The following is a 27064-nucleotide window of genomic DNA, read 5'->3' as shown; positions in this document are numbered from 1 at the left end:
GGAAAGTTGGGAAGAACTCAAATCCATGGAGGCTAAAGAGCATCCTACTAGTGAATGAATGGGTCAACCAGGAAATTAAAGAAGAATTTAAAAAATTCACGGAAACAAATCAAAATGAAAACACAAATGTTCAAAATCTTTGGGACACCACAAAGGCGGTTCTATGAGGAAAGTATATAGTAATACAAGCCTTTCTCAAGAAACAAGGGCTCGAGTACACAAGCTAACCCTACACCTAAATGAGCTGGAGAAAGAACAGCAAAGAAAGTCTTAAACCCAGCAGGAGAAGAGAAATAATAAAGATGAGAGCAGAAATCAGTGAAATAGAAACCAAAAGAACCGGAGAACAAACCAACGAAACTAGGAGCTGGTTCTTTGAAAGAATCAATAAGATGGATAAACCCCTGGCCAGACTTATCAAAAAGGAAAGAGAAAGGACCCAAATTAGTAAAATCATGAGTGAAAGAGGAGAGATCACAACCAACACCAAAGAAACACAAACAATTATAAGAACACAGTATGAGCAACTATACGCCAGCAAATTTGACAATCTGGAAGAAATGGATGCATTCCCAGAGACAAATAAACTACCAAAACTGAACCAGGAAGAAACAGAAAACCTGAACAGACCCATAACCAGTAAGGAGAGTGAAGCACTCATCAAAAAAGTCTCCCAACAAATAAGAGCCCAGGGCCAGATGGCTTCCCAAGGGAATTCTACCAAACATTTAAAGAAGAATTGATACCTATTCTCCTGAAACTATTCAAAAAATAGAAATGGAAGGAAAACTTCACAACTCATCTGATGAGAACCAGCATTACTTTGATCCCAAAAAACAGACAAAAAGGAGAATCACAGAACAAAATCCTTAATGAACACGGATGCAAAAACTCTCAGCAAAATACTAGCCATTGGATCCAACAGTACATTAACAGGATTATTCACCATGACCAAGTGGGATTTATTCCACGGCTGCAAGGTTGATTCAAGATCCGCAAATCAATCAATGCAATGCAATACCTTAACAAAAGAGAGAACGAGAACCGTATGATACTCTCAGTAGATGCTTAAAAAAAGCTTTTGACAAAGTACAGCATCCTTTCTTGATCAAAACTCTTCACAGTGTAGGCATAGAGGGTACACAGCTCAATATCATCAAAGGCATCTATGAAAAACCCACAGCAAGTATCATTCTCAACAGGGAAAACTGAGAGCTTTTCTGCTAAGGTCAGGAACAGGGTAGGGATGTTCACTATCTCCACTGCTATTCAACATAGTACTAGAAGTCCTAGCCTTGGTAATCGGACAACAAAAAGAAATAAAAGGCATCTGAATTGGCAAAAAACAAGTCAGACTCTCACTCTTTGCAGATGATATGATACTTTATGTGGAAAACCCAGAAGAATCCACTCCCAAACTGCCAGAACTCATACAGGAATTCAGTGAAGTGTCAGGATATAAAATCAATGCACAGAAATCAGTTGCATTTCTATATACCAACAGCAAGACAGAAGAAAGAGAAATTAAGGATTTTATCCCATTTACAATTGCACCCAAAACCATAAGATACCTAGGAATAAACCTAACCAAAGAGGCAAAGAATCTGTACTCAGAGAGCTATAACGTACTCATGAAAGAAACTGAGGAAGATGCAAAAGAATGGAAAAACGTTCCATGCCGTTGGACCGGAAGAACAAATAATGTGAACATGTCTATGCTACCTAAAGCAATCTATACATTTAACGTAATCCCTATCAAAATAACCATCAACTCTTTTCTAAGAAATGGAACAAATAATCCCAAAATTTATATGGAACCAGAAAAGACCCCGAATAGCCAGAGGAATGTTGAAAAAGAAAACCAAAGCTGGCTGCATCACAATTCCAGACTTCAAGCTCTATTACAAAGCTGTAATCATCAAGGTAGTAGGTACTGGCCCAAAAACAGACACACCGATCAATGGAACAGACAGAATAGAGAGCCCAGAAATGGACCCTCAACCCTATGGTCAACTCATCTTTGACAAAGCAGGAAAGAATGTCTAATGGTAAAAGACAGTCTCTTTAACAAACGGTGTTGGGAAAACTGGACAGCCACATGCAGAAGAATGAAACTGGACCACTTCCTTACACCACACACAAAAACAGACTCAAAATGGATAAAAGACCTCAAATGTGAGACAGGAATCCACCAATCCTTGAGGAGAACACAGGCAGCAACCTCCTCGACCTCAGCCACAACAACTTCTTCCTGGAAACTTCGCCAAAGGCAAGGGAAGCAAGGGCAAAAATGAACTATTGGGACTTCATCAAGTTCAAAAGCTTTTGCACAGCAAAACAAACAATCAATAAAACCAAAACAACTGACAGAATGGGAAAAGATATTCACACATGACATATCAGATAAAGGGCTAGTATCTAAAGTCTATCAAGAACTTATCAAACTCAACACACAAGGAACAAATAATCCAATCTAGAAATGGGTAGAAGGGCTCCTGTGTGGCTCAATTGGTTGAGCAACTGTCTTCAGGTCAGGTCTTGATCCCAGAGTCCCAGCATTGAGTCCCGCATTGGGCTTCCAGTTCCACAGGGAATCTGCTTCTCCCTCTGACCTTCTCCCCTGTCGTGCTCTCTCTTACTGTCTCTCTCTCAAATAAATAAATAAAATCTTGAAAAAGAAAGAAAGAAAGAAAGAAAGAAAGAAAGTGGGTGGAAGACATGAAGAGACATTTCGGCAAAGACGACATCCAGATGGCCAACAGACACATGAAAAAGTGCTCAACATCACTCAGCATCAGGGAAATATAAATCAAAACCACAGTGAGATACCACCACACACCAGACAGAATGGTTAAAATTAACAAGGCTGGAAACAACAGATGTTGATGAGGATGCAGAGAAAGGGGAACCCTCCTCCCCTGTTAGTGGGAATGCAAGCTTGTGCAGCTACTCTGGAAAGCATTCAGAAAGTTGAAAATAGAGCTACCCTATGACCCAGCATCGCACTATGGGGTATTTACCCTAAAGATACAAATGCAGGGATCCGAAGGGGCACGTGCACTCGAATGTTTACAGCAGCAATGTCCGTAATAGTCAAACCATGGAAAGATCCTAGATGTCCATCAACAGATGAATGGATAATGAAGATGTGGTATACACACACACACACACACACACACACACACACACAGGAATATTATGCAGCCATGAAGAGAAACAAACCTTGCCTTTTGCAATGACATTGATAAATCTAGAAGGTATTATGCTGAGTGAAATTAGTCGACCAGAGAAAGACAATTGTATGATCTCTCTGATGTGAGGAATTTGAGAGGCAGGGTAGCGGGTCAATGGAAATGAGGAGGGAGGGAGAAAATGAAACAAGATGTAATAGGGAGGGAGACAAACCATAAGAGACTCTGATCTCTCAAAACCAACTGAGGGTTGCCAGGGGTGTGGGGAGGTAGGGATATGGTGGCTGGGTTATGAACATTGGGGAGGATATGTGCTATGGTGAGTGCTATGAAATGTAAGCCTGATGATTCACATACCTATACCACTGGGGAAAATAATATATTATATATTAATAATGAAAAAATGAGAAAATACCAATGAATAAATTTAACCAAGGAGGTAAAAAGCTATGCAACGAAAACCATAAGAAACTGATTAAAGTAATCAACAATGATATATAAATAGAAAGATGCTCTATTCTTATGGATTGAAACATTAATATTCTTAAAATGTTAATAGTACCCAAAGCAATCTAGAGATTCAGTACAAACCCTCAAATTTACAATGTCACTTTTGACAGAAATAGAACAAAACATTCCTAAAACTTGTATGGAAGCACTAAAAAGCCCAAAAACCAAAACAATCTTGACAAAGAACAAAGCTGGAGGTATCACTATCCCAGACTTTATACTATATTATATTACAAAACTATACTAATCAAAACTGGCTTATGGGGCGCCTGGGTGGCTCAGTGGGTTAATTAAGCCTCTGTCTTCAGCTCGGGTTGTGATCCCAGGGTCCTGGGATCGAGCCCTGCATCAGGCTCTCTGCTTGGCAGGGAGCCTGCTTCTCCCTCCCTCTCTCTGCCTGCCTCTCTGCCTACTTGTGATCTCTGCCTGTCAAATAAATAAATAAAATCTTTATTTTAAAAAAAAAAAAAAAAACTGGCTTAAAAACAGGCACATGGATCAACAGACCAGAACAGAGAACCCAGGATTAAATTCACCTATATGTGGTCAATAACATCTAAAAAGTAAAGACTATAGAATGGGGAACGAACAGACATTCCCTCAATAAATGATGTGGAGTAAACTGGACAGCCACATGCAAAAGAATGAAACTAGGATATGCTCTTACACTATACATAAAAACCAACTCAAAATGGATTAAAACCTTGAATGTGAGGCCTGAAACCATACAACTCCTAGAAAACATAGATGGTACACTCCTCAATATTGGTTGTGGCCTCTGGGTTTTTGATCTGACTGCAAAAGCAAAGGCAACCAAAGCAAAAATAAATGAGTATAACTATACCATGCTAAACATTTTTGGCACAGGAAAGGAAGTCATCCATAAAATGAAAAGGCAACCTATGGAATGGGACAATATATTTGCAAAGCCTATATCTGATAAGGGTTAATATCCAAAATATAAAAAGACCTCATACAACTCACTAGTAGAAAAACAAACTAAGAAACAGAGAACCTCAATAGACAGTTTAGTCTAAAGAAAACATACAGATGGCCAAGAGACACATGTAAAGATGCTCAACATAGTCACAGAAATACAAATCAAAACTGTAAGGTATCACCTCATACCTGTTAGAATGCCCCTCATCAAAAGACAAATAATAATAAGCATTAGAATGTATAAAAAAGGGAACCCTTGTGTACTGTTGGTGAAAATGTAAACTGCTATTGGTGCTATAGCAAAGAGTACAGAACTCCCTCAAAAAATTAAAAACAGAACCACCATATGGTTCAGCAATTCTACTTCTGGGTATTTATCTGAAAAAAACAAAAACACTAACTGGAAAAAATATATGCCACCTCCTTATTTACTGCAGCATTATTTTCAACAGACAAGATATCGAAGTGATCTGTCCATCCATAGGTGGATGGATGAAGATGTCGTACATATATACAATAGAATAGTTTTCATCATCAAAAAAGGAAATCCTGTTATTTGTGACAACATGGATGGACCGTGAGGCTATTAGGTTAAGTGAAATAAAGAAAGAGAAAGTAAAACACTGTGGGATCTCACGTACATGTGGAATTTTAAAAAACAACATAACCAAGGTTCACAGATACAAGGAATAGACTGGTGGTTGCCAGTTGTGGGGGCCAGGGCTGGGGCAAAGGAGTGAAGGCATAAATTTTCAGGTATAAAATAATTAAGTTATGGGGGTGTAATGTATAACATGTTGAACACAGTTAATAATACTGTACTGCATATTTGAAACTTGCTAAGAAAGTCAATCTTGTAAGTACTTATCACAAGAAAAAAAATTTTTATAACTGTATGGTGACAAATGTTAATTAGACATTGCTGTGATCACTTCACAATATATGTAAATATGGAATCACTCTGTTGTATACCTGAAACTTACATAATGAAATATGTCAATTATACCTTAATAAAAAAAAAAAAGTTTCAAAGCGGTATCAAGCAGTATTCCTATAACTTGAAGTAAGAGAAAAATCATTATTACAAATATGGAGTTGGTCTTTCACAATTAATGCAAGCTTAGATTGACTTAAAGTAATACAGTGAAGCCTAACAGGCACTTTTAAAAATGCCCATGGAAGCCCAGATGGTACAATCAGTTAAGTGGCAGACTTGGTCTCAGCTCAGGTCGTGATCTCAGGGTCATGATATTGAATCCCACATCTGGCTCTGCACTCAGCATGGAATCTGCTTAAGTTACCCTCTTCCTTTCCCTCTTTTCCTCCTCTGCTCTCTCTCTCACTCTCAAACAAACAAATAAATAAATAATACCTGTCGGGGGGAAATGATTTTGATCACATTAAAACTGTAGACTGGCTAGGAAAAACTACATTAATTCCAAATACTTCGATTTTTCTGCATATCTTATTATTAATAATCCCTACATTAAATTTAACCATAGTTAGAAATTACAGTCCTTAAAATTTCAAACTTTAGAAACTTTTTGAGAAGTTTTATGGCCCAATATATGATTTATCTTGGTATGTATATTATGCATTTAGATGGAATGTACATTCTATTGTATTCTAGTTACATGTGATATTCTACAAATGTCAAGGTGACTGATAGTGGTTTTTCAGATCCTTTATGTTCAAAGTGATTTTTTTAGGTCTACATTTTCTATAATTTATAGACAGCATGCTGTTAAGATTTCTAGCCATGATTACAGATCTTAAGCACTTACAAATTTGTGACTGATATGTTGAAATGTTGTTCTTCATCTCCAATAACATGTTTGAAATCATTTCACCTAATATTAATAATACTAATTACTAATATTACTCCAACTTTCTTATATAACTATTATTTGCATGCTACATCGTTTCCCATGCATTTATTTTCAATCTATCTATGTCATTAGATTTTTCTTAAAGATTTTATGTACTTTTTTAAGAGAGAGAGAAAGAAGTGAGGGAAGAAGCAGAGGAAGAGTGGGTTGACCCTAAAGACCAATGCAGAGCTAGATCCCATTACCCAGAGAATACATTTAAAGGAGAAATCAAGAGTTGGGCACTCAACTGGCTAAGCTAACCAGGCATCCCTATGTTATTACATCTAAAATGTATCTCTGGAATAGTCAAGATGGCAGAGAAGTAGCAGGCTGAGATGACATCAGGTAGCAGGAGATCAGCAGATAGCTTATCAAACCATTGTGAACACCTACAAATCCAAGAGGAGACCTAAGAGAAGAAGAGCAACAATTCTAGAAACAGAAAATCGACTACTTTCTGAAAGGAAGGACCAGCGGCGAGTGAATCCAAAGTGACGGGAAGACAGACTGCAGGGAGAGGAGCCGGCTCCCGGCAACCAGCAGAACAACAGAGCACAAAATCAGGACTTTTTTTTTTTTTTCCTAATTATTTGACAGACAGTTCATAAATAGGCAGAAAGGCAGGCAGAGAGAAAGAGAGACGAGGAAGCAGGCTCCCCAGTGAGCAGAGAGCCTGATACGGGGCTCGATCCCAGGACCCTAGGATCATGACCCAAGCCGAAGGGAGAGGCTTTAACCCACCAAGCCACCCAGGTGCCCCCAAAACCAGGACTTTTAAAAGTCTGCTCCACTGAGGGACATTGCTCCACAGGCTAAACCTGTGAAGTCCACACAGGGTCAGCGTGGCCCCAGGTCCCGCGGATTCACAGAAGGATCAGGGGTGTATGAGCGTCTCAAAGCTCGCAGGTATTAGAGTGGGGAAGCCGGCTACAGAGAGCAGAGGAGTGAGCTCTCAACTCGGGGTTACCTTGAGCCATAATCCATGGCACAGGCTCTCCTGGGTGGGATCCCCAGAAGATCTGGGGAGACACCCCCTGGAAGAGCTCAGAGATCTGCGGGATTCGGAGACTCCAGGCAGAGCTCTGCGCCAGAGAAAGAGACACTTGGTCACAGCCTGCGTGAGCTCGGAGCAGGGCCGGAGGCCAGGGAGATGGGAATGATTGAGCACTTTTCTCTGAGGGCGCACTGATGAATGGGGCCCCAAGCTCTAGGCTCCACCAGGCCGGAGACTGGGAGGCCAACACTTTCATTCCCGTATTAGGGAAATTCTCTACTATAATTCTCTCCTCTGCTCCCTTCTCTTTCTTCTTCTTCTGGGAAGAAGGCTAGGGACCTAATCAATTCAGACAATGGAACTCTACGGAAAGCATTCAGGGGGCAAAAGCTCCAGAAAGCGAACCTGATCGGATTACTTAGCCTGGCCCCTGGAAAGGGTGGTGCAATTCCGCCTTGGGCAAAGACACTTGAGAATCACTACAAAAGGCCCCTCCCCCAGAAGATCAACAAGAAATCCAGCCAAGACAAGATCACTTACCAAGGAGAACAGCGGAATTCCAGAGGAGGAGAAAGCAAAGCGTGAAATTCATGACTTTTCTCTCCATGATTCTTTAGTCTTGCAGTTAATCTTTTTAAATTTTTTTCTTCTTCTAATTTTTTTAACTATTACCCTTTCCTCTTTTAATTTTTTAACTAGTTTACTTAACAATACCTTCCATTAAAAAAAAATAATCTTTTTGAAACTTCATTCTTATAGTCATATTTTATCCTTTATTGTATCTAATTTTATTTTTTGTATATACATAGGAGTTTTTATTCTAAAAAATCTGGGGTACAACTTCCTCTAATAAATCAAAATATACCCTAAATCTAGCTCCGGGCTTGTTCTAGTCTCCAGCCCGAGCAAATTCTCTCCACTTTCGTTTTCTTTATTCTCCCAACCAACCTACTTTATCAACTCCTTTTTTAGAAACTTAAAAAATATATGTATTTTTTCATCTGTTTAGGCATATCCCATCCCTTCATTGTGTTTACCCTATATATGTTTTTCATTCTTTAAAATTTTGGGAGGTGGTTTCTTCTAAGAGACCAAAATACTCCCAAAATTAAGGGGGTGACTCTGTTCTAGTCACCAGTCTAATATATATGTATATATGTATTTTTTTCTTTTTTATATTTTTTCCTTATTTGTTTTCTGTTTAAAATTTTTTTTCTTTTTATGAATTTCTTTTTATCCCCTTTCTTCCTCCCATGATTTGGGGTCTCTTCTGATTTGCTTAAAGCACATTTTGCTGGGGTCTTTGCCACCCTTTTAGTATTTTATTTGCTCCTTCATATATTCTTATCAGGACAAAATGACAAGGCAGAAAAACTCATCACAAAAAGAACAAGAGGCAGTACCAAAGGCTAGGGACCTAATCAATACGGACATTGGTAATACTGCAGACCTAGAGTTCAGAATGACGATTCTCAAGGTTCTAGCCAGGCTCGAAAAAGGCATGGAAGATATTAGAGAAACCCTATCCGGAGAGATTAAAGCCCTTTCTGGAGAAATAAAAGAACTAAAATCTAACCAAGTTGAAATTTAAAAAGCTATTAATGAGGTGCAATAAAAAATGGAGGCTCTTACTGCTAGGATAAATGAGGCAGAAGAAAGAATTAGTGATATAGAACACCAAATGACAGAGAATAAAGAAGCTGAGCAAAAGAGAGACAAAAAAAAATACTGGACCAGGAGGGGAGAACGATAAGTAACACCGTAAGACAAAACAACATTAGAATAATTGGGATTTCAGAAGAAGAAGAAAGAGAGAAGGGAGCAGAAGGTATATTGGAGAGAATTGTAGTAGAGAATTTCCCTAATATGGCAAAGGGAACAAGCATCAAAATCCAGGACGTGCAGAGAAACACCCCTCAAAATCAGTAAGAATAGGTCCACACCCTGTCACCTAATAGTAAAATATACAAGTCTTAGCAACAAAGAGAAAATCCTGAAAGGAACCCAGGAAAAGAAGTCATAAGATACAAGAGTAAAAATATTAGATTGGCAGCGGACTTATCCACAGAGAACTAGCAGAACAGGAAGAACTGGCATGATATATTCAGAACACTCAATGAGAAACACATACTGCCAAGAAACTATATCCAGCTAGACTATCATTGAAAATAGAGGGAGAGATAAAAAGCTTCCAGGACAAACAAAAACAGAAAAAATTGCAAACACCAAACCAGCTCTACAGGAAATATTGAAAGGGGCCCTCTAAGCAAAGAGAGAGCATAAAAGTAGTAGATCAGAAAGGAACAGAGACAATATACAGTAAGTCATCTTATAGGCAATACAATGGCACTAAATTCATATCTCTCAATAGTTACCCTGAATGTTAATGGAATCAATGCTCCAATCAAAAGACACAGGGTATCAGAATGGATAAAAAAAAACAAAACCCATCAATATGTTGCTACAAGCAACTCATTTTAGACCTGAAGACACCTCCAGATTTAAAGTGAGGGGGTGGAAAACAATTTACCATGCTAATGGACATCAGAAGCAAGCGGGGGTGGTAATCCTTATATCAGATCAATTAGATTTTAACCCAAAGACTATAATAAGAGATGAGGAAGGACACTACAACAAACTCAAAGGGGTTCTCCAACAAGAAGATCTAACAATTTTAAATATCTATGCCCCTAACATGGGAGCAGCCAACTATAAACCAATTAATAACAAAATCAAAGACACACATTGACGATAATACAGTAATAGTAAGGGACTTTAACACTCCCCTCATTGAAATGGACAGATCATCCAAGCAAAAGATCAACAAGAAAATAAAGGCCTTTAATGACACACAGGACCAGATGGACATCACAGATATATTTAGAACATTCCATCCTAAAGCAACAGAATACACATGCTTCTCTAGTGCACATGGAACATTCTCCAGAATAGATCACATCCTGGGTCACAAATCAAGTCTCAACCGGAATCAAAAGACTGGGATCATTCCCTGCATATTTTCAGACCACAAAGCTCTGAAGCTAGAACTCAATCACAAGAGGAAATCTGGAAAGAACCTAAATACATGGAGACTAAACAGCATCCTTCTAAAGAATGAATGGGTCAACCAGAAAATTCAAGAAGAATTAAAAAAATTCTTGAAAACAAATGATAATGAAAACACAACGGTTCAAGATCTGTGAGACACAGCAAAGGCAGTCCTAAGAGGAAAATATATAGTGATACAAGCCTTTCACAAGAAACAAGAAAGATCTCAAATACACAACCTAATAATACACCTACAGGAGCTGGAGAAAGAACAACAAAGAAAGCCTAAACCCAGCAGGAGAAGAGAAATCATAAAGATCAGAGCAGAAATAAATGAAATAGAAACCAAGAGAAAAACAGAACAAATCAACAAAAGCAGGAGTTGGTTCTTTGAAAGAATCAGTAAGACTGATAATCCCCTGGTCAGACTTATCAAAAAGAAAAGAAAAAGGACCCAAATAAATAAAATCATGAATGAAAGAGGAGAGATCACAACCAAAACCAAAGAAATACAAACAATTATAAGAACATAGTATGAGCAACTCTACGCCAACAAATTTGACAATCTGGAAGAAATGGATGCATTCCTAGAGACATAAAAACTACCGCAACTGAACCAGGCAGAAATAGAACACCTGAATAGACACATAACCAGAAAGGAGATTGAAACAGTCATCAAAAATCTTCCAAAAAACAAGAGCCCAGGGCCAGATGGCTTCCCAGGGGAATTCTACCCAACATTTAAAGAAGAATTAATTCCTAGTCTCCTGAAATTGTTCCAAAAAATAAAAATGGAAGGGAAACTTCCAAACTCATTTGATGAGGCCAGCATCACCTTGATCCCAAAACCAGGCAAGGATCCCATTAAGAGAGAATTATAGACCAATATCCTTGATGAACACAGATGCAAAAATTCTCACCAAAATACTGGCCAATAGGATCCAACAGTACATTAAAAGGATTATTCACCATGACCAGTGGGATTTATTCCACAGCTGCAAGGTTGGTTCAACATCGGCAAATCAATCAATGTGACACAACACATTAATAAAAGAAAGAAAAAGAACCATATGATACTCTCAATAGATGCTGAAAAAGCATTTGACAAAGTACAGCATCCCTTCCTGATCAAAACTCTTCAAAGTGTAGGGACAGAGGGCACATACCTAAATATCATCAAAGCCTTCAATGAAAAACCCACAGCAAATACCATTCTCAATGGAGAAAAACTGAGAGCTTTTCTGCTAAGGTCAGGAACACAGCAGGGATATCCATTATCGCCACTGTTATTCAACATAGTACTAGAAGTCCTAGCCTCGGTAATCAGACAAAAGGAAATTATAGGCATCCAAATTGGCAAAGAACTCAAACTATCACTCTTTGCAGATGATATGATACTACATGTGGAAAACCCAAAAGACTCCACTCCAAAACTGCTAGAACTTGTACAGGAATTCAGTAAAGTGTCAGGATCTAAAAGCAATGCACAGAAATCAGTTGCATTTCTTTACACCAAAAATAAGACAGAAGAAAGAGAAATTAAAGAGTCAATCACATTTACAATTGCTCTCAAAAACATAAGACACCTAGGAATAAATGTAACCAAAGAGGCAAAGAATCTATACTAAAAAAACTATGAAGTATTCATGAAAGAAATTGAGGAAGACACAAAGAAATGAAAAAATGTTCCATGCTCCTGGATCGGAAGAACAAATATTGTGAAAATGTCTATGCTACCTAAAGCAATCTACACATTTAATGCAATCCCTATCAAAATCCCAGCCATATTTTTTCAAAGAAATGGAACAAATAATCCTAAAATTTATATGGAACCAGAAAAGACCTCAAATAGCCAGAGGAATATTGAAAAAGAAAGCCAAGTTTGGTGGCATCACAATTCTGGACTTCAAGGTCTATTACAAAGCTGTCATCATCAAGACACTATGGTACTGGCACAAAAACAGACACACAGATCACTGAAACAGAATAGAAAGCCCAGAAATAGACCCTGAACTTTATGGTCAATTAATCTTCGACAAAGCAGGAAAGACTGTCCAATGGAAAAAGGACACCCGCTTCAACGAATGGTGTTGGGAAAATTGGACAGCCACATGTAGAAAAATGAAATTGGACCATTTCCTTACACCACACACAAAAATAGACTCAAAATGGATGAAGGACCTCAATGTGCGAAAGGAATCCATCTGAATCCTTGAGGAAAACACAGGCAGCAAACTCTTCTACGTCAGCCGCAGCAACTTCTTGCTAGGAACATCGCCAAAGGCAAGGCAAGCAAGGGTAAAAATGAACTATTGGGATTTCTTCAAGATCAAAAGCTTTTGCACAGCAAAGGAAACAGTTAACAGAACCAAAAGACAACTGACAGAATGGGAGAAGATATTTGCAAACGACATATCAGATAAAGGGCTAGTGTGCAAAATCTATAAAGAACTTAGCAAACTCAATAGCTTAGCAAACTCAATAGCCAAAGAACAAATAATCCAATCAAGAAATGGGCAGAGGACATGAACAGACATTTCTGCAAAGAAGACATCCAGATGGCCAACAGACACATGAAAAATGCTCCACATCACATGGCACCAGGGAAATACAAATCAAAACCACAATGAGATACCACCTCACACCAGTCAGAATGGCTAAAATGAACAAGTCAGGAAAGGACAGATACTGGCGAGAATGAGGAGGAAGGGGAACCCTCCTACACTGTTGGTGGGAATGCAAGCTGGTGCAACCACTCTGGAAAACAGCGTGGAGGTTCCTCAAAAAGTTGAAAACAGAGCTACCTTACGACCCAGCAATTTGCACTACTGGGTATTTACCCTAAAGATACAAATGTAGTGATCCAAAGGGTTACATTCACCTGAATGTTTACAGCAGCAATGTCCACAATAGCCAAACTATGGAAAGAACCTAAATGTCCATCAACAGAGGAATGGATAAAGAAGATGTGGTGTATATATACAATGGAATACTATGCAGCCATCAAAAGTAATGAAATCTTGCCATTTGTTATGACATAGATGGAACTAGAGGGTATTATGCTTAGTGAAATATGTCAACTGGAGAAAGACAACTATCATATGATCTTCCTGATATAAGGAGTAGAGATGCAGTGTGGGGGGTTTGGGGGGTAGGAAAAGAATAAAAGAAACAAGATGGGATCAGGAGGGAGAGAAACCATAAGAGACTCTTAATCTCACAAAACAAACTGAGGGTTGCTGGGGGGAGGGAGGGTCAGGAGAGGGGGGTGGGGTTATGGACATTAGGGAAGGTATGTGCTATGGTGAGTGCTGTGAAGTGTGTAAACCTGGCGGATCACAGACCTGTACCCCTGGGGCTAATAATACATTATATGTTTTTTTAAAAAAAATTAAAAATTTTAAAAAATGCACCTCTGGTAGACAGAAGATAGGAAGGTCTTGCATTTTACCAATGTATCAAGCTCTACCTTTTCAGTAAAATACTTTACCTATTTTCACTTAATGTCATTGTTAATAAGTTAATCTAGGTTTATAATTTTACTATTTGTTTTCTTTTTTTTAAAGATTTTACTTATTTGTGACAGAGAAGAAGAGAAAGAGTACACACAAGTTGGGGGGTGAGGGGCAGAGGGACAAGGAGTAGCAGACTTCCCACTGAGCAGGGAGTTTGATGTGGGGCTCCAACCCAGGACCCTGTGATCATGACCTGAACCCAAGGGAAGATCCTTAACCCACTGAGCCACCCAGGTGCCCCTAAGTCTTCTTTTCCTCTCATCTGTTTATATTTATCTGTTATATCTTTGTACCTCCTTTTATATTCTCTAAATACACTTTAAACTCTACTTTCATTTTCCTATTGATTTTTAGCTATACTTATTAATATTTCATTTTTCATTTTTAGTGTTTGTTGTAGGAATCATAACATACACCTTTAAATTTTTTTCACAGTGGACTTAGAGCTACTATTCTACCACTTCCATAAAATAAGAACTAAGTAAGGCACATAATTCTATCTAGCCCAATCCTTTATTCTACAACTGTCTTATTACATCAACAAGTGCCATAAATACCATGTTACAGTGTTAGTGTTGTAATTTTTGCTTTATATTATAAGGTTTAACTTATAGGAGGTAAGGAGGAGATTTTTTTATTTATTCACATATTTACCAATTGCCATGTCCTCTATTCCATCCTAAAGATGTGAATTTTCATCTGGTATTATTTCCCTTTGGCCTGAAGAACTTCCTTTACCATTCTTGTTACGTATTTCTGCTGCAATGAAATCTTTTAATTCTTGTTTATCTGGAAAGGTTTTTATTTTGCCTTCATTCATCAACAGTATCTTCACTGACAGAATTCTGTGTTAATTTTTCCAGCAATGTAAAGGTGTTCTAGAGCCTGCTAGCCAGCACTGTTTCTGATAAGTAGTCAGCTATGAGTTATTGTTATTGTTAGTTCTCAGGGTGCTTTCAAGATTCTGTCTTTGTCATTTCAACTGCCTGTCTATGATATGCATAAGTGTGATTTTCTTGTATTTATTTTGTTCAGAGATCACTGAGCTTCTTGAATATGTACATTCAAGTTGGTGCCTTTCACCAATTTGGGGTAATTTTCAACCATTATTTTTCCAAACATTTTTGCTCCCATTTTTCCTCTCCTATACTTATAGAATTCCATTACTTATACTTATAGAATTCCTATACTTATAGAATTCCATTAAAATGTGTTGCTGGGGGGCACCTGGGTGGCTCAGTGGGTTAAAGCCTCTGCCTTCGGCTCAGTTCATGATCCCAGGGTCCTGGGATCGAGCCCCGCATCGGGCTATCTGCTCAGCGGGGAGACTGCTTCCTCCTCTCTCTCTGCCTGCTTCTCTGCCTACTTGTGATCTCTGTCATATAAATAAATAAAATCTTTAAAAATAAATAAATAATGAAATAAAATAAAATAAAATAAAATGTGTTGCTGCATCTTTTGATACTGTCTTACCATGTCACTGGGGCTAACTTCATTTTCTAAAATCTTTTTTCACTTTTCAGGTTAAATAACTTCTGCTGGATCCTTTGATACCATCCTATCAAGTCACTTAGTTTAACTTCATTTTCTAAAATTCTTTTTCACTTTTCAAATTAAATAATTTCTACTCAACTATCAAGTTCATTGACTTATTTCCCAATCTTCTATAATCCCATGGAATTTTTTTATTTCATATATTGTATATTTAATCACAAAATTTTCATGTTTCTATATTTGTGTGTGTCTACATTCATTATGTGCATATTTTCCTTTATGTCCCTAAACAGGTGCAACAGCTGCTGATTCTAGTATGTGAGTCGTATCAGGGCTCATCTCAGTTAACTGCTTTTTCACTTTAAGTATAAGTCATACTTTTCTGCCCGGGATAACAAGGTGACAGTGAGAGGAGAAACATTTATACTAAGAGAAACTGACAAAGGTCCTGAACTGGTAACTCATTAGCTAAAGTTTAGACAATTAAAAAGGGAGATGTTGGAAAATTTAGGATGTAAATTCTGAAACAGATGCTATAAATCATATGGGCACATACTTTCATAGAGAATAAAAACCAAAATATGATCATGAGATCATGAACACATAGATCATGTATCTATCATATACAGATCATATATACAGGCATTACCTTGTTTATTGTACTTCACCTGAACTTCACAGTACATTTTTGCAAGTTGAAGGTCTGTGTCAAGCCTACATCAAATAAGCCTATCAGTGCCATTTTTCCAACAGCATTTGCTCGTTTTGTGTCTCTGGGTCACATTTTGGTAATTTTTCAAATTTAAAATATTGCAAACGTTTTCATTATGATGATATTTGTTACAGTGATCTGTGATCAGTAATTATCAGATGCTGAAAGCTCAGATGATGGTTAGCACTTTTGAGCAATAAAGTATTTTTTAATTAGTACTAGGTTGTTTTGTTAGACATAATGGTATTGCACACTTAAGAGACGATAGTATAATGTAAACTCAACTTTTACATGCCCTAGGAAACCAAAAAATTCACTTGACTCACTTTATTACAGTATTTACTGGGGTGATCTGTAATGGAACCTACAGTATCTCCAAGGTAGGCCTTGTATAAATGTAAATTATAATATAAACAAAAAATATACATTCATCAATATAACCTCTACCATTCCTCCTTTTTTTACTACAAGAACACATTAGAATATGGATTTCTTCTTAAGTGCAATGTACAATGAAATCTTTAAAATGTAATTTAAAAAATTATTAAAAACTCTAGACTCCCTTTACAAGCATTAAATTTTGTCAGTTTCTATATAAACATAATTATATTTGGGAGCCAGCTGCTAAAATGTGTTTTTGATCACCATAATTATTTCAAGTCTATGATTAATGCAATGAACAGTACTTAGACATCAACAATTAGTACATATTTAGTCACATCATTTTATTCCAATTCACTATTAAAACTCATTAGAAATATAATTAAAAGTATTACTTTCAAATGTCTATATAAATTTAAACAAATGAGTAAAAATAAACAAAGATAAGATTATAAATATGCTCAGTTTTAGAAATATTTTCAAAGATCACTCTGCAAAAGATGATATATTCCCATGTAAGAATACAAAATTTTATCCTTACTTTTTTGAAACTTTTCCATATTTCATCTATGAGATACTAAATCATTTGTTCTACCACTACTGTTAAGTATACAAAGGAAACATCTATTTCATAATAATGAATAGGTATTTCAAATCTGAAAACCTCATTTCTCTTAAAAACTTCATGAACTACTTTGAGATCTTTATTTGTGTCAGCCAGCTTATGCTGCACACCTTCAACAAACACCTGAACCTTATTCAGTTTAACTGATATTTATTATGCCTGTTAACTTGCATAGGAGTCACTCCATAAAATACGTAAGAATTACATAACAAAGCTCACCTAAATCAAACATCCTTCACACTTGTGAAAAATGTAGGGTAGGAAGAGAAACCACTGCTGTGTCTCTGCTGCCCTCTACAGGATTTGTTCTTTGAAGACACAGAAATTGTGAAAACCCAGACAGACATACCAACCAATACAGAAATTAACATCAGTAATCAACTGTATTTGTCAAATGTGCTAAAAGATGACATTATAAAGAGAACTTATTGCTATTCTCTTTATTTCTATCATGCTTTTTCTCCAAGTAGTTGAACATGTAGTTAAACTGCTAATTAATTAAGTAAGTAATTAAGAGAATTTGGGATCAGATTCTTTAAGTTAGAATCTGATTCTGCCGTTTATTATCTGTATTTCTAGTCTCTCGTCTATAAAATGGAGTTATTAATGACATCTAGCTGACATGATCAGCACTTCAGTAAAGTGCCTGACATATAGTAAAAACACAGGGTTATCATGTTATCAATTGCTATTACTATTATTGACACTGTAACAAAATGGCCAGGACCACAGCTCAGAAACCAGAGCTCCTGAGTTAGAATCCTGGCTCAGTCACATACTACTTTATGACCAAAGAAAAATTACTTAATCTCTATATGCCTTAGAACCCTCTGAAAATTAGGGATGGTAACAATAGTTCCCATTTCACAAGAGTGATTATGAGGTTTAACTAAGCTAATGTACATAGTACAGCACTTAGAAGAATGTCCCACAAGGAAGAATTCATAATGTTAGCATGTGCTATTATTAAGAGTTCAGTTCCCTTTACTTAAGCGCTACCAGAATTCTGCTCCAGAGAACTGGTGAAATTATGCTCACAGGCCAGATTTTTCCTAAATCAACAACTTCACTCATGTCAGCCTGAGCAAGTAATTCAAAACAGACCTAAATAATAATTAATGTTTCCCACTGAGTGAAAGCATGGTTCTCCCACAGAGTAAGTATTCACACACCATATATGTTCTATTTCTACATTCATGAATGAGAGACAAATAGTGTATTGTTCATAAAACAGTAATAATTATTCAACAGTAAAAAGATAAGGGACAGTTTGTTTCTGGAGAACTAAGTAATACAAAATTCCTAATTACAATATGAATCTTCCCCTCTTCCATTTCATTCAATGTACATGGCTCATTTAAACATTATAAAACACTGCTGACACCCTACTCGTATCTCCTGCCCTATCTTCAGTGACACTGGCTCTATCTTCAGTTTCCAGCAATTCCATTTCTTTGCCTCAGGGATTTCTCTGGCTGCCATAAGCCATATTCCCCACTTGTGCAGTAGTCTATACGAACAAGGAAATATTCCATCACCCAAATTCCACCAAGGGCCATCCCATAACCAAGGAATGAAGGGATCTACATAAGTAACTCAGCAGTCTTGCCCCTTTCCTATCCCCTGATGGGATAATCCTGAGGCTCCCAGAGTTTTACAGCAGTGCTAAGTTACAGATCCCCACAATAATGAATGATCCCTGATTGACTGCTATTCCATCCCAGGCTCACTTGCTCACCACTACTAGGTTTTCTCAGGGTATGCTTCTATGCAAATTCAAAGACAAATATTCACAAAAACTGTGAATATAAGACAAGTCCACAAAAACCATCACATATCTTACTTTTCTCAACCAACTTGAAATGCTGAATAAACAAAAGAGAAAAGTTAAGGTATTGTGTAAGTATGAGGAAGGAGGTGCTAGTGTAACTGCAAATGTTGGGCAGAGCATGCAAGTATGAGTTAATCTCCTGAGGGCAGATGCCAAGACAACATCAGCTATAGAAGAGATTCACTGAAGGAAGCACCTGCAAAGGATAAAAGGGAGAAAGTAGAGTCAAGGAGAGATTTAGGACCACAGTGTAGGTCTGAAAACTATAAGAGGACAAGAAGTAAAAAATAAAGAGAACTGAGTAAAAGATGCAGCCCATGGGTAACACGGCCCTAGTACAAACAAAATGAAGGATCCTGAAGGATGGCAGTTGGGGCTGTCAGTCAACTGTGTTCCTTGCAGCTGAAGATCTGAGTGCACATTACCACAGCTGCACTGCAGAGAATGATGATCCAAAGTGATATTATTGCAGCAACTTGAAAAATGTGTCTAGAGAAAAACTTCCTCTCCTCCAAGATTGTTGGTTATTAATATGTACTACTCTTTTGCATGATTATATACTTCATATAATGCAGTATCAAACTGTACAGATTCTTTGGTAAACTGGCTTACTTCCTCAATATTATTCATGATGATAATATAGCACTTTACTTTATACAAGCCAATTTGCCTGTGTTCATAGAAAATTAGCTTTCAGAAGTTTTTTCTCTTCTAAACAAGGCTATAATGAATAGTCACATATATATATATATATATTCCTTTAGCCATGTGTAAAAATTCCTCTGAACAGTGGCTTTCAAATATTTTTACTTAAGAACAGTAAAAAATACATTACATATTGTAATTCAACACACATATACCAATAAATGTAACTGAATAAAAAATTGCAGGAAAATACAAACTCATACATTCCAATGTAGTCTGTTTTATTCCACTGTATTGTATATACGATATTTCATTTTTAATTTATACTTCCCATACTACTAGTGAGACTGAGCATCTTTTCACATGCTTAGTGGCCATTCAGGTTTCCCTTTCCTATTCATGACCTGAATTTCATTTGGGCTATGTCTTTTCCTTACTGGTTTGTTCAAGTTCTCGATATATTCTGGATATTACTACAGAATGTCCTTTTCTAGAAAACATTTTTTAATGCAAGCAATAAATTTACTTGGTTCAAAATTCAAAATAGCATACAAGTTATTTAGTAAAAACAGCTTCCTACCACTCTAGAGATATTCCATATAAACACATATTCTTCCATTTTTTCCCTTTTTTTAATTTAAATTTTGTTAGTTAACATACAGTGCAATATTGGTTTCTGGAGAATTCAGTAATTCAACACTTACGTATAGTACCCCCTCTGCTCATCACACAACTGCCCACTTTAATACCCATTGCCCATCTAGCTGATGATCTTCTCACCTTCCTCTAGCAACCCTCAGTTTGTTCTCTATAATTAAGTCACTTATGACTTTTTTGCTTTTCCCCCCTCCCACACGTTCATGTTTTCTTTCTTAAATTCCACATATCAGTGAGGTCATATGGTATTTGTCTTTCTCTGACTTATTTAACTTAGCATAAGTAATCCATTCTGGTATCCTGTGTCTTTTGATTGGGGCGTTTAGTCCATATACATTCAAAGTGATTACTGAAAGATATGAATGCAGCACTGTTGTGTTACCTGTAGAGCTGGTGATTCTGGTGATGTTCTCTGCTCCTTTCTGGTCTTTGTTCTTTTTGGTATTTTTTTCCCCGCTCATAGAGTCCCCTTAGTATTTCTTGCAGGGCTGGTTTAGTGGTCACAATCTCCTCTATTTTTTGTTTGTCTAGGAAACTCTTTATCTCTCTTTCTATTCAGATGACAACCTTGCTGGATAAATAATTCCAACCCATTACATTAAATATTGGAATACTGGAATAATAATCCCAACTCATCCCATTGACTAATTCCAACTTTGAATAATTCCAGCTCATCTCAGTGAATATCTCCTTCAACTCCCTTATGGCCCACAAGGTTTCAGCGGACAGATCTGTTGCAAACCTGATCTGTCTTCCCTCATAAGATAAGGACTTTTCTTTATTTTATTGCTTTCAGGAATCTTTCCCTGTCTATTTTGTGAATTTGACTATGATATGCCTTGGTGATGGTTGCCTCTTTTTAAATTTAATGATATTTCTCTGCTTTTTGGATTTTAATGTCTGTGTCTTTCTCCAGGTTTGGGATGTTTCCACCTATAATTTGTTTGAATAAACTGTCCCTTTTTTCTCCCTACATCTTCTGGGACTCCTATGATACAAACGTTATAAGAGTTTAGTAAGTTGCTGAATTCCCTATGTCTACCTTTGTGATCCATTACCTGTTTTCTTCTTTTTTTCAGCTTCCTTATTTTCCAACTTTTTATCTTCTATATCACTGATTCAGTCCAATGATTCACCTGTCCTCATTTTTAGGGCCTCCACTTGGAACTGCATCTTGATTACAGCATTTTTAATTTCAGCTTGACTAGATTTTAGGTCTTTTATCTCAGCAGTAAAGGATTCTCTAGTGTCTTCTATGCTTTTTTCAAGCCCAGCTAGTACCCTTATAATCATTGTTTTAAATTCTAGTTAGCTATATTGATTAAATAAATCCCTGGCTGTGAGTACTACCTGCCATTCTTCTGGAATAAATTTCCCTATCTCATCATTTTGTCCAGAAAAGAAAGGAAGACAGGAGCTGGGTGGCTCATTCAGTTAGGCCTCTGTCTTCACCTCAGGTCGTGATCTCGGTGTCCTGGGAGAAGCTCAGCAGGGACTCTGCTTCTCCCTCTTCCTCTGTCCCTCCCCCAACTTGTGCTTGCTCTCTCAAATAAATGAATAAATAAATCTTAAAAAAAATAAAGAATCTAGATCCCAAAGTAAGAAAAAAATATAAAAATAAAAAATGCTAATGAAAGTAAACAAAAAATAAAAATATAAAATATACATATAAAAATGTAAACAACTTTTTTAAAAGAATTACAAAAAATAAGAAAATAAATGAAAAAGAAGGAAATAAAGAATAAAAGTCCAAAGGAGGCTAGATACTATTTTTCCTCAGTGCTGAAGCTTTCAGAACTCTATGATCAGTAAACTCAGTGCAAGCAAACTGTTTGTACTGGCTTTCTTGGGAAGGGGTCTGTTGTGCTGATTCTCAGGACTTGCCCTCAGTGGTGGGGGAAGGTGGGGAGCAGCAGCCAGGGAGGCAGGGCTTGGTGTTAAGCATCTCCAGAATCCACTAGGTGGCCCTGTTTTTCTCCCTGAAGACTTTCAGTGCTGATGGGTATGTGGGATGAATATGGTGGCACCCCACTCTCTAGCCCAAGAGCTGAAAACTCACATCCCCCACTCTTCAAGGAACCCTCACAGAAGAGCAGTCAATCACTCTTGTCTCCCTAGTTGCCATCAGAACCCTGTGTTCACTCTGTGTCCAAGCTTTTTTACCTCAGGCATGCATCTGAGTTTCAAAACTCCAAATTTTACGGACTTCTGTGGCACAGACCTGCGTTGATTCCTAGGGGAGGGTCTTTACACAATTTTGCAGGACCCCCTGCACCCCCACTTCTTGACAGGCTGCATGATCCAGTAATGAAAGAGATTCAGGTGGCCAAAGAGGAAAATTATTAACCAAGACCAAAACCAAAAAAAGGATGAGCTTGCATTAAAAAGAAAAGACCCCATGGCTTAGGCTGAATACCTATTTTCCTTCTTGAAATCTGAAATTCCAGTACATGCAAGGCAGAGAGAGTGTCTACTTTACCAGCCCCCAACAGAAAGTCTGGGCATTGAGTCACCAATGAGCTCCCCTGGCAGGCAAAATTTTACAGACATTATCAAAAACTCACTGCTAGAGCAATTAAGCATACCTTGTGTGACTCCACTGGAATAAAACTCGTGAAAGATTGCTGATTTTGCTTTGTATTGTTTCACTATAATAAATCATAGCCCTGAGTTTGACTGTACACTAAATGCTGAGAGTCCTCGTAGTGAATTACCAAACTTCAACATGGACTCGGAGCAGATTCACCACATACTCAAAAAGTTTGATCAACTCCAAGCAGAAAACCACCTGTAGGCATATCACAATCACACTGCTTAAAAGAAGTGATAAAGAAGAAGTATTAAAAAATCAAGAATGAGAGGGGACCCTGGGTGGTTCACACAGTTGAACAACTGACCCTTGATTTCAGCTCAGGTCAACATGTAAGGGTCCCAGGACTGAGGTCTCTGCTCAACACAAAGTCTGCTTGAAATTCTCTCTCTCCCTCTCCTGCCCCTCCCCACACCTCCCTCAAATAAATAAATCTTAAAAAGAAAAAATCAAGAATGAGAATAGCTTCAGGGTTCTTCATAGCAACTCTGGAACTAAAAGACAATGAAATAATGCCTTCAAAATTCTGAAGAAAAATAATTTCCAAACTAAAATTCTATTTAAATTGCCATCCACTTATCAAAGTGTGATAAACTCATCTTCTGACATGCCATTTATCTTCCATAAATCCTCTCATTGAAAGCTACTAGAAGATGTCCTCAATCATACTGAGAGTGAAAACCAAGAAAAAGGAAGACATGGATATGCAGGATAAAGTTGCTCTACATTAGAAAGAGGTGAAGGGAATTACCAGGAAGATGGTGAAGAGAGATGTAAGGGTAGCTAAATTCACAAAGCAGAGAGGATGAGTTCAACTTAGAGCAGCTAGGAGGTTGTGGGAATGAGCTCTCCAAAAAGACAAAACAGCTGGACTGCCTACTTTGCCTGAAAACCTTTACAGGAGAGCTAAACAATGGCAAAAAAACGTAGTTTTATTAACAATAAATAAAGTTAGGTAAACAAAAACCCAAAATAATTATCTCCAAGGAAAATGAAAAGTTGTGAAGGAAAAATAATTAATATTTACCTTGGTTATGAATATTATACAATGCTAAATCCTAATCTAACCAAATCTTGATACATGTGTCCTGAGAGAATAGAGGAATGGAAAAAGTTTCATATGTTAGCAGGTGCAGGGAGTGGGTGAGGAGGAGTGAGTTACCCATGTTACCCATGAGGAGTGGGTTATCCATGTTACCCATGTTTATAAGCACATTATAAGCATGTTATTTAGAGACAAGGAGGTAAATAATGAAAGAATCACTAAGAGTCAAAAGTGACTGCCCTGGAAAAAGGAGTTAAAAATGAAACACCAAAAGACTATGATTAACAAATGTCCTAACCAGAATTTTGAGAGAAATGGTACTTACCTTTGCAAGCTCAGAGGGCCTCTCTTCACTAGTCGAAGAATGATTGCTTGAACAAGAACCACAGTCTGATATTTCCACAACACTCTCACCATCTTCAGATTCATTACACTCACTAGTATCTTCCCTGTCACTGTCAATCTCCCAGTCAATAAATTGTAGTTCATCTAAAAAATACAATTTTAAATAATTGTATATATGCTTAATGTTTCTTAATCTATTTCTTTATTCTCAGTAGTTAAAAACATCCATATTGCTGAGTAAATTTTAAAATGTATATTAAAAGACTGAAAAATACACTCCTTCTCTTATCTCTTATCTCAGGTAACTACTTTTATTAGCTATTTTTGTATCTTCCTAGGGTTTTTCCAGCATGTTCAAGGAAATAAAATACAATTTTTTTCCTTCTTTCTGATACACTTTAATTTTTTTTTTTTAACTTAACAGAGGCTTTCCATATCAGTAACAGGGTATCCTCATTCTTTTCTGCAACATAGTATTCCACTGCATAGCTGACCCACAGTTTATTTAATCAGTGTCCTTTAAAGAAAAAAAAAAAAGATTTTTATTTATTTATTTGACAGAGAGGCAGTGGGGGAGGGAATATGAGCAGGGGGAGTGGGAGAGGGAGAAGTAGGCTTCCTGCCCAGCAGGAAGCCCAACATGGGGCTCAATCCCAGGACCTGAGCCAAAGACAGATGCTTAACAACTCAGCCACCCAGGGGCCCCTTTAATCAGTCTCTTGTTTTTTGGTTTTGTTTTGTTTTTTAAAGATTTTATTTATTTATTTGACAGACAGAGATCACAAGTAGGCAGAGACGCAGGCAGAGAGAGAGGAGGAAGCAGGCTCCCTGCTGAGCAGAGAGCCTGATGTGGGGCTTGATCCCAGGACCCTGAGATCATGACCTGAGCTGAAGGCAGAGGCTTAATCCACTGAGCCACCCAGGTGCCCCATAATCAGTCTCTTGTTAACAGACTTCTTAAAGAATTTAACCTAAAACTTTTTTTAATAGATTTTGCATCAAGTTTTAAAAAAACAAGGAAATTTAGTTTTTAGTTTACTTTTATAAGCATTGTTATCTAGGTGCTACTTTTGCAAAATTTAATTTGGAAGTTAAATTATTTTCATATTTCAAATAACCAAATTTAATCTATTTTAAAAGAAATAAAAGTAGCTATTAGGGGTAAATTAATCTCTGAGGTATCTCTGAGGCATGCAAGGTAAACCTTTCCTACAGTACAAAGCCCAAGTATTCCTTCACGGCTACTTCAGCAACTCAGAGGGCTAGTAAGATATCTTGACCCTATTTTAGAGGTATACTAGCAACAATCTTGTTTCCAGATAGAAGTAATATTAAAAATAAAATAACTTACTAGCTTTAACACCTGACAGGGAATTCAAAATTTAAAAAAAAAAAAGAAAAGAAAAGAAAAATTTAAGCTAAAGGTAAAAGTATGGAATAAAGCAAACAAAAATGTAAGTCTTCTTTTTTCTGATACCGTTGTTCCAGAAGATAAAAGTCCACTAGAGTGATTATAAAAGACTGGAGGTCAGACTAGTCTGGGAGAAGCAGACACATAACAGCAGTAAAATAACTGCAGCAACCACTCTTACCATTAGAGAATGGCAGGGAAATACCACATGTAACAACACATTTACTCATGGAAGCCAGGCAATGGAACACATAAATTCTCCAGGTTGCTAAAGCATCACAGCAGAAAGCCAAGGGAAAGGCAGAGCTCTGAGGAATGCAAGTGCCCCCAGAGCTATTGTACTTTTGTAGCATTTGTCCATTTGTTCCTCATTCATTCAGTAAAAGCAGTGCTACAGAGAGCCTACTACGTCATCCTAGACATTTAAAATACCAAAACAAACACAGGAGATAATACAGAACACTGTTCCTACCCTGGAGAAGCCCATCAATGAATAACACTTATACCGCAGCTTCTGAGTGCTATTTAATGATATACCACAACCCAAACTAATAAGACCTTTCATTCTTCACAATAATTTTATGAAGCAGGCAAGACAATTACTGATGAAGAAACTGAGTCTCCAAAAAGTTAAGAAGCTTTTTCAAAGTTACAAAAAAACACAAATGCAGGGAGAATATATTTTTTTTTTAAAGAAGAAAAGATTTTGACAATTTTAATTCAGGGCTCTTCCCTCTCCATCACAATGCTGGGCCTTAAGGCCCAGAGACTCTAATCCAATATAAGTAGAAGGAGGTCTAGGTATATTGTGTTTAAAACTCACCTGGTAGATGGAGAGGAGAGAGGAGTTTGGGGAAATTGGACGGGGAGACGAATCATGAAAGACAATGGACTCTGAAAACAATCTGAAGGTTTTGGAGGGGCAGGGGGTGGGAGGTTGGGTGAACCTGGTGATGGGTATTATGGAGGGAACATATTGCATGGAGCACTGGGCGTGGTGCGTAAACAATGAATTCTGGAAAACTGAAAAGAAAATTAAAAAAAAATTAAAAAAAAAAAACAAAAACCAAAACCCACCTGGTAATTCTGATAAGAAGCCAAGTCTCCTAAGCACCAAAACAGTGTTAAAGCACACAGCACTGCGTTAGACATCCCTAACTATAAATATTAACTGGCACACTTGTTAACTATGTGACTCCGGGTAAGCGATTTGACTTCTCTGAGTCCCAAAATCCTTCTGTAAAATGAGGGTACTCAGCT

The 27064-nt window shown here is 37.3% G+C and overlaps 1 protein-coding gene across 4 annotated transcripts in view; it reads right to left on the bottom strand.

Moving 5' to 3' along the window:
• Positions 1–27064, bottom strand: part of SPIDR (scaffold protein involved in DNA repair) — a 607809-nt gene that overhangs the window by 475902 nt on the left and 104843 nt on the right. For all 4 annotated transcript variants that reach the window (XM_032316108.1, XM_032316109.1, XM_032316110.1 and 1 more), the window contains exon 5: positions 24374–24537. In XM_032316108.1, the coding sequence (XP_032171999.1) occupies positions 24374–24537 (164 nt within the window). The remainder of the gene's footprint in view (positions 1–24373; positions 24538–27064) is intronic.

This window comes from Mustela erminea, chromosome 16 (genome assembly GCF_009829155.1).
Source record: "Mustela erminea isolate mMusErm1 chromosome 16, mMusErm1.Pri, whole genome shotgun sequence".
Taxonomy (NCBI): domain Eukaryota; kingdom Metazoa; phylum Chordata; class Mammalia; order Carnivora; family Mustelidae; genus Mustela; species Mustela erminea.
This window is presented reverse-complemented; position numbering and strand designations above follow the sequence as displayed.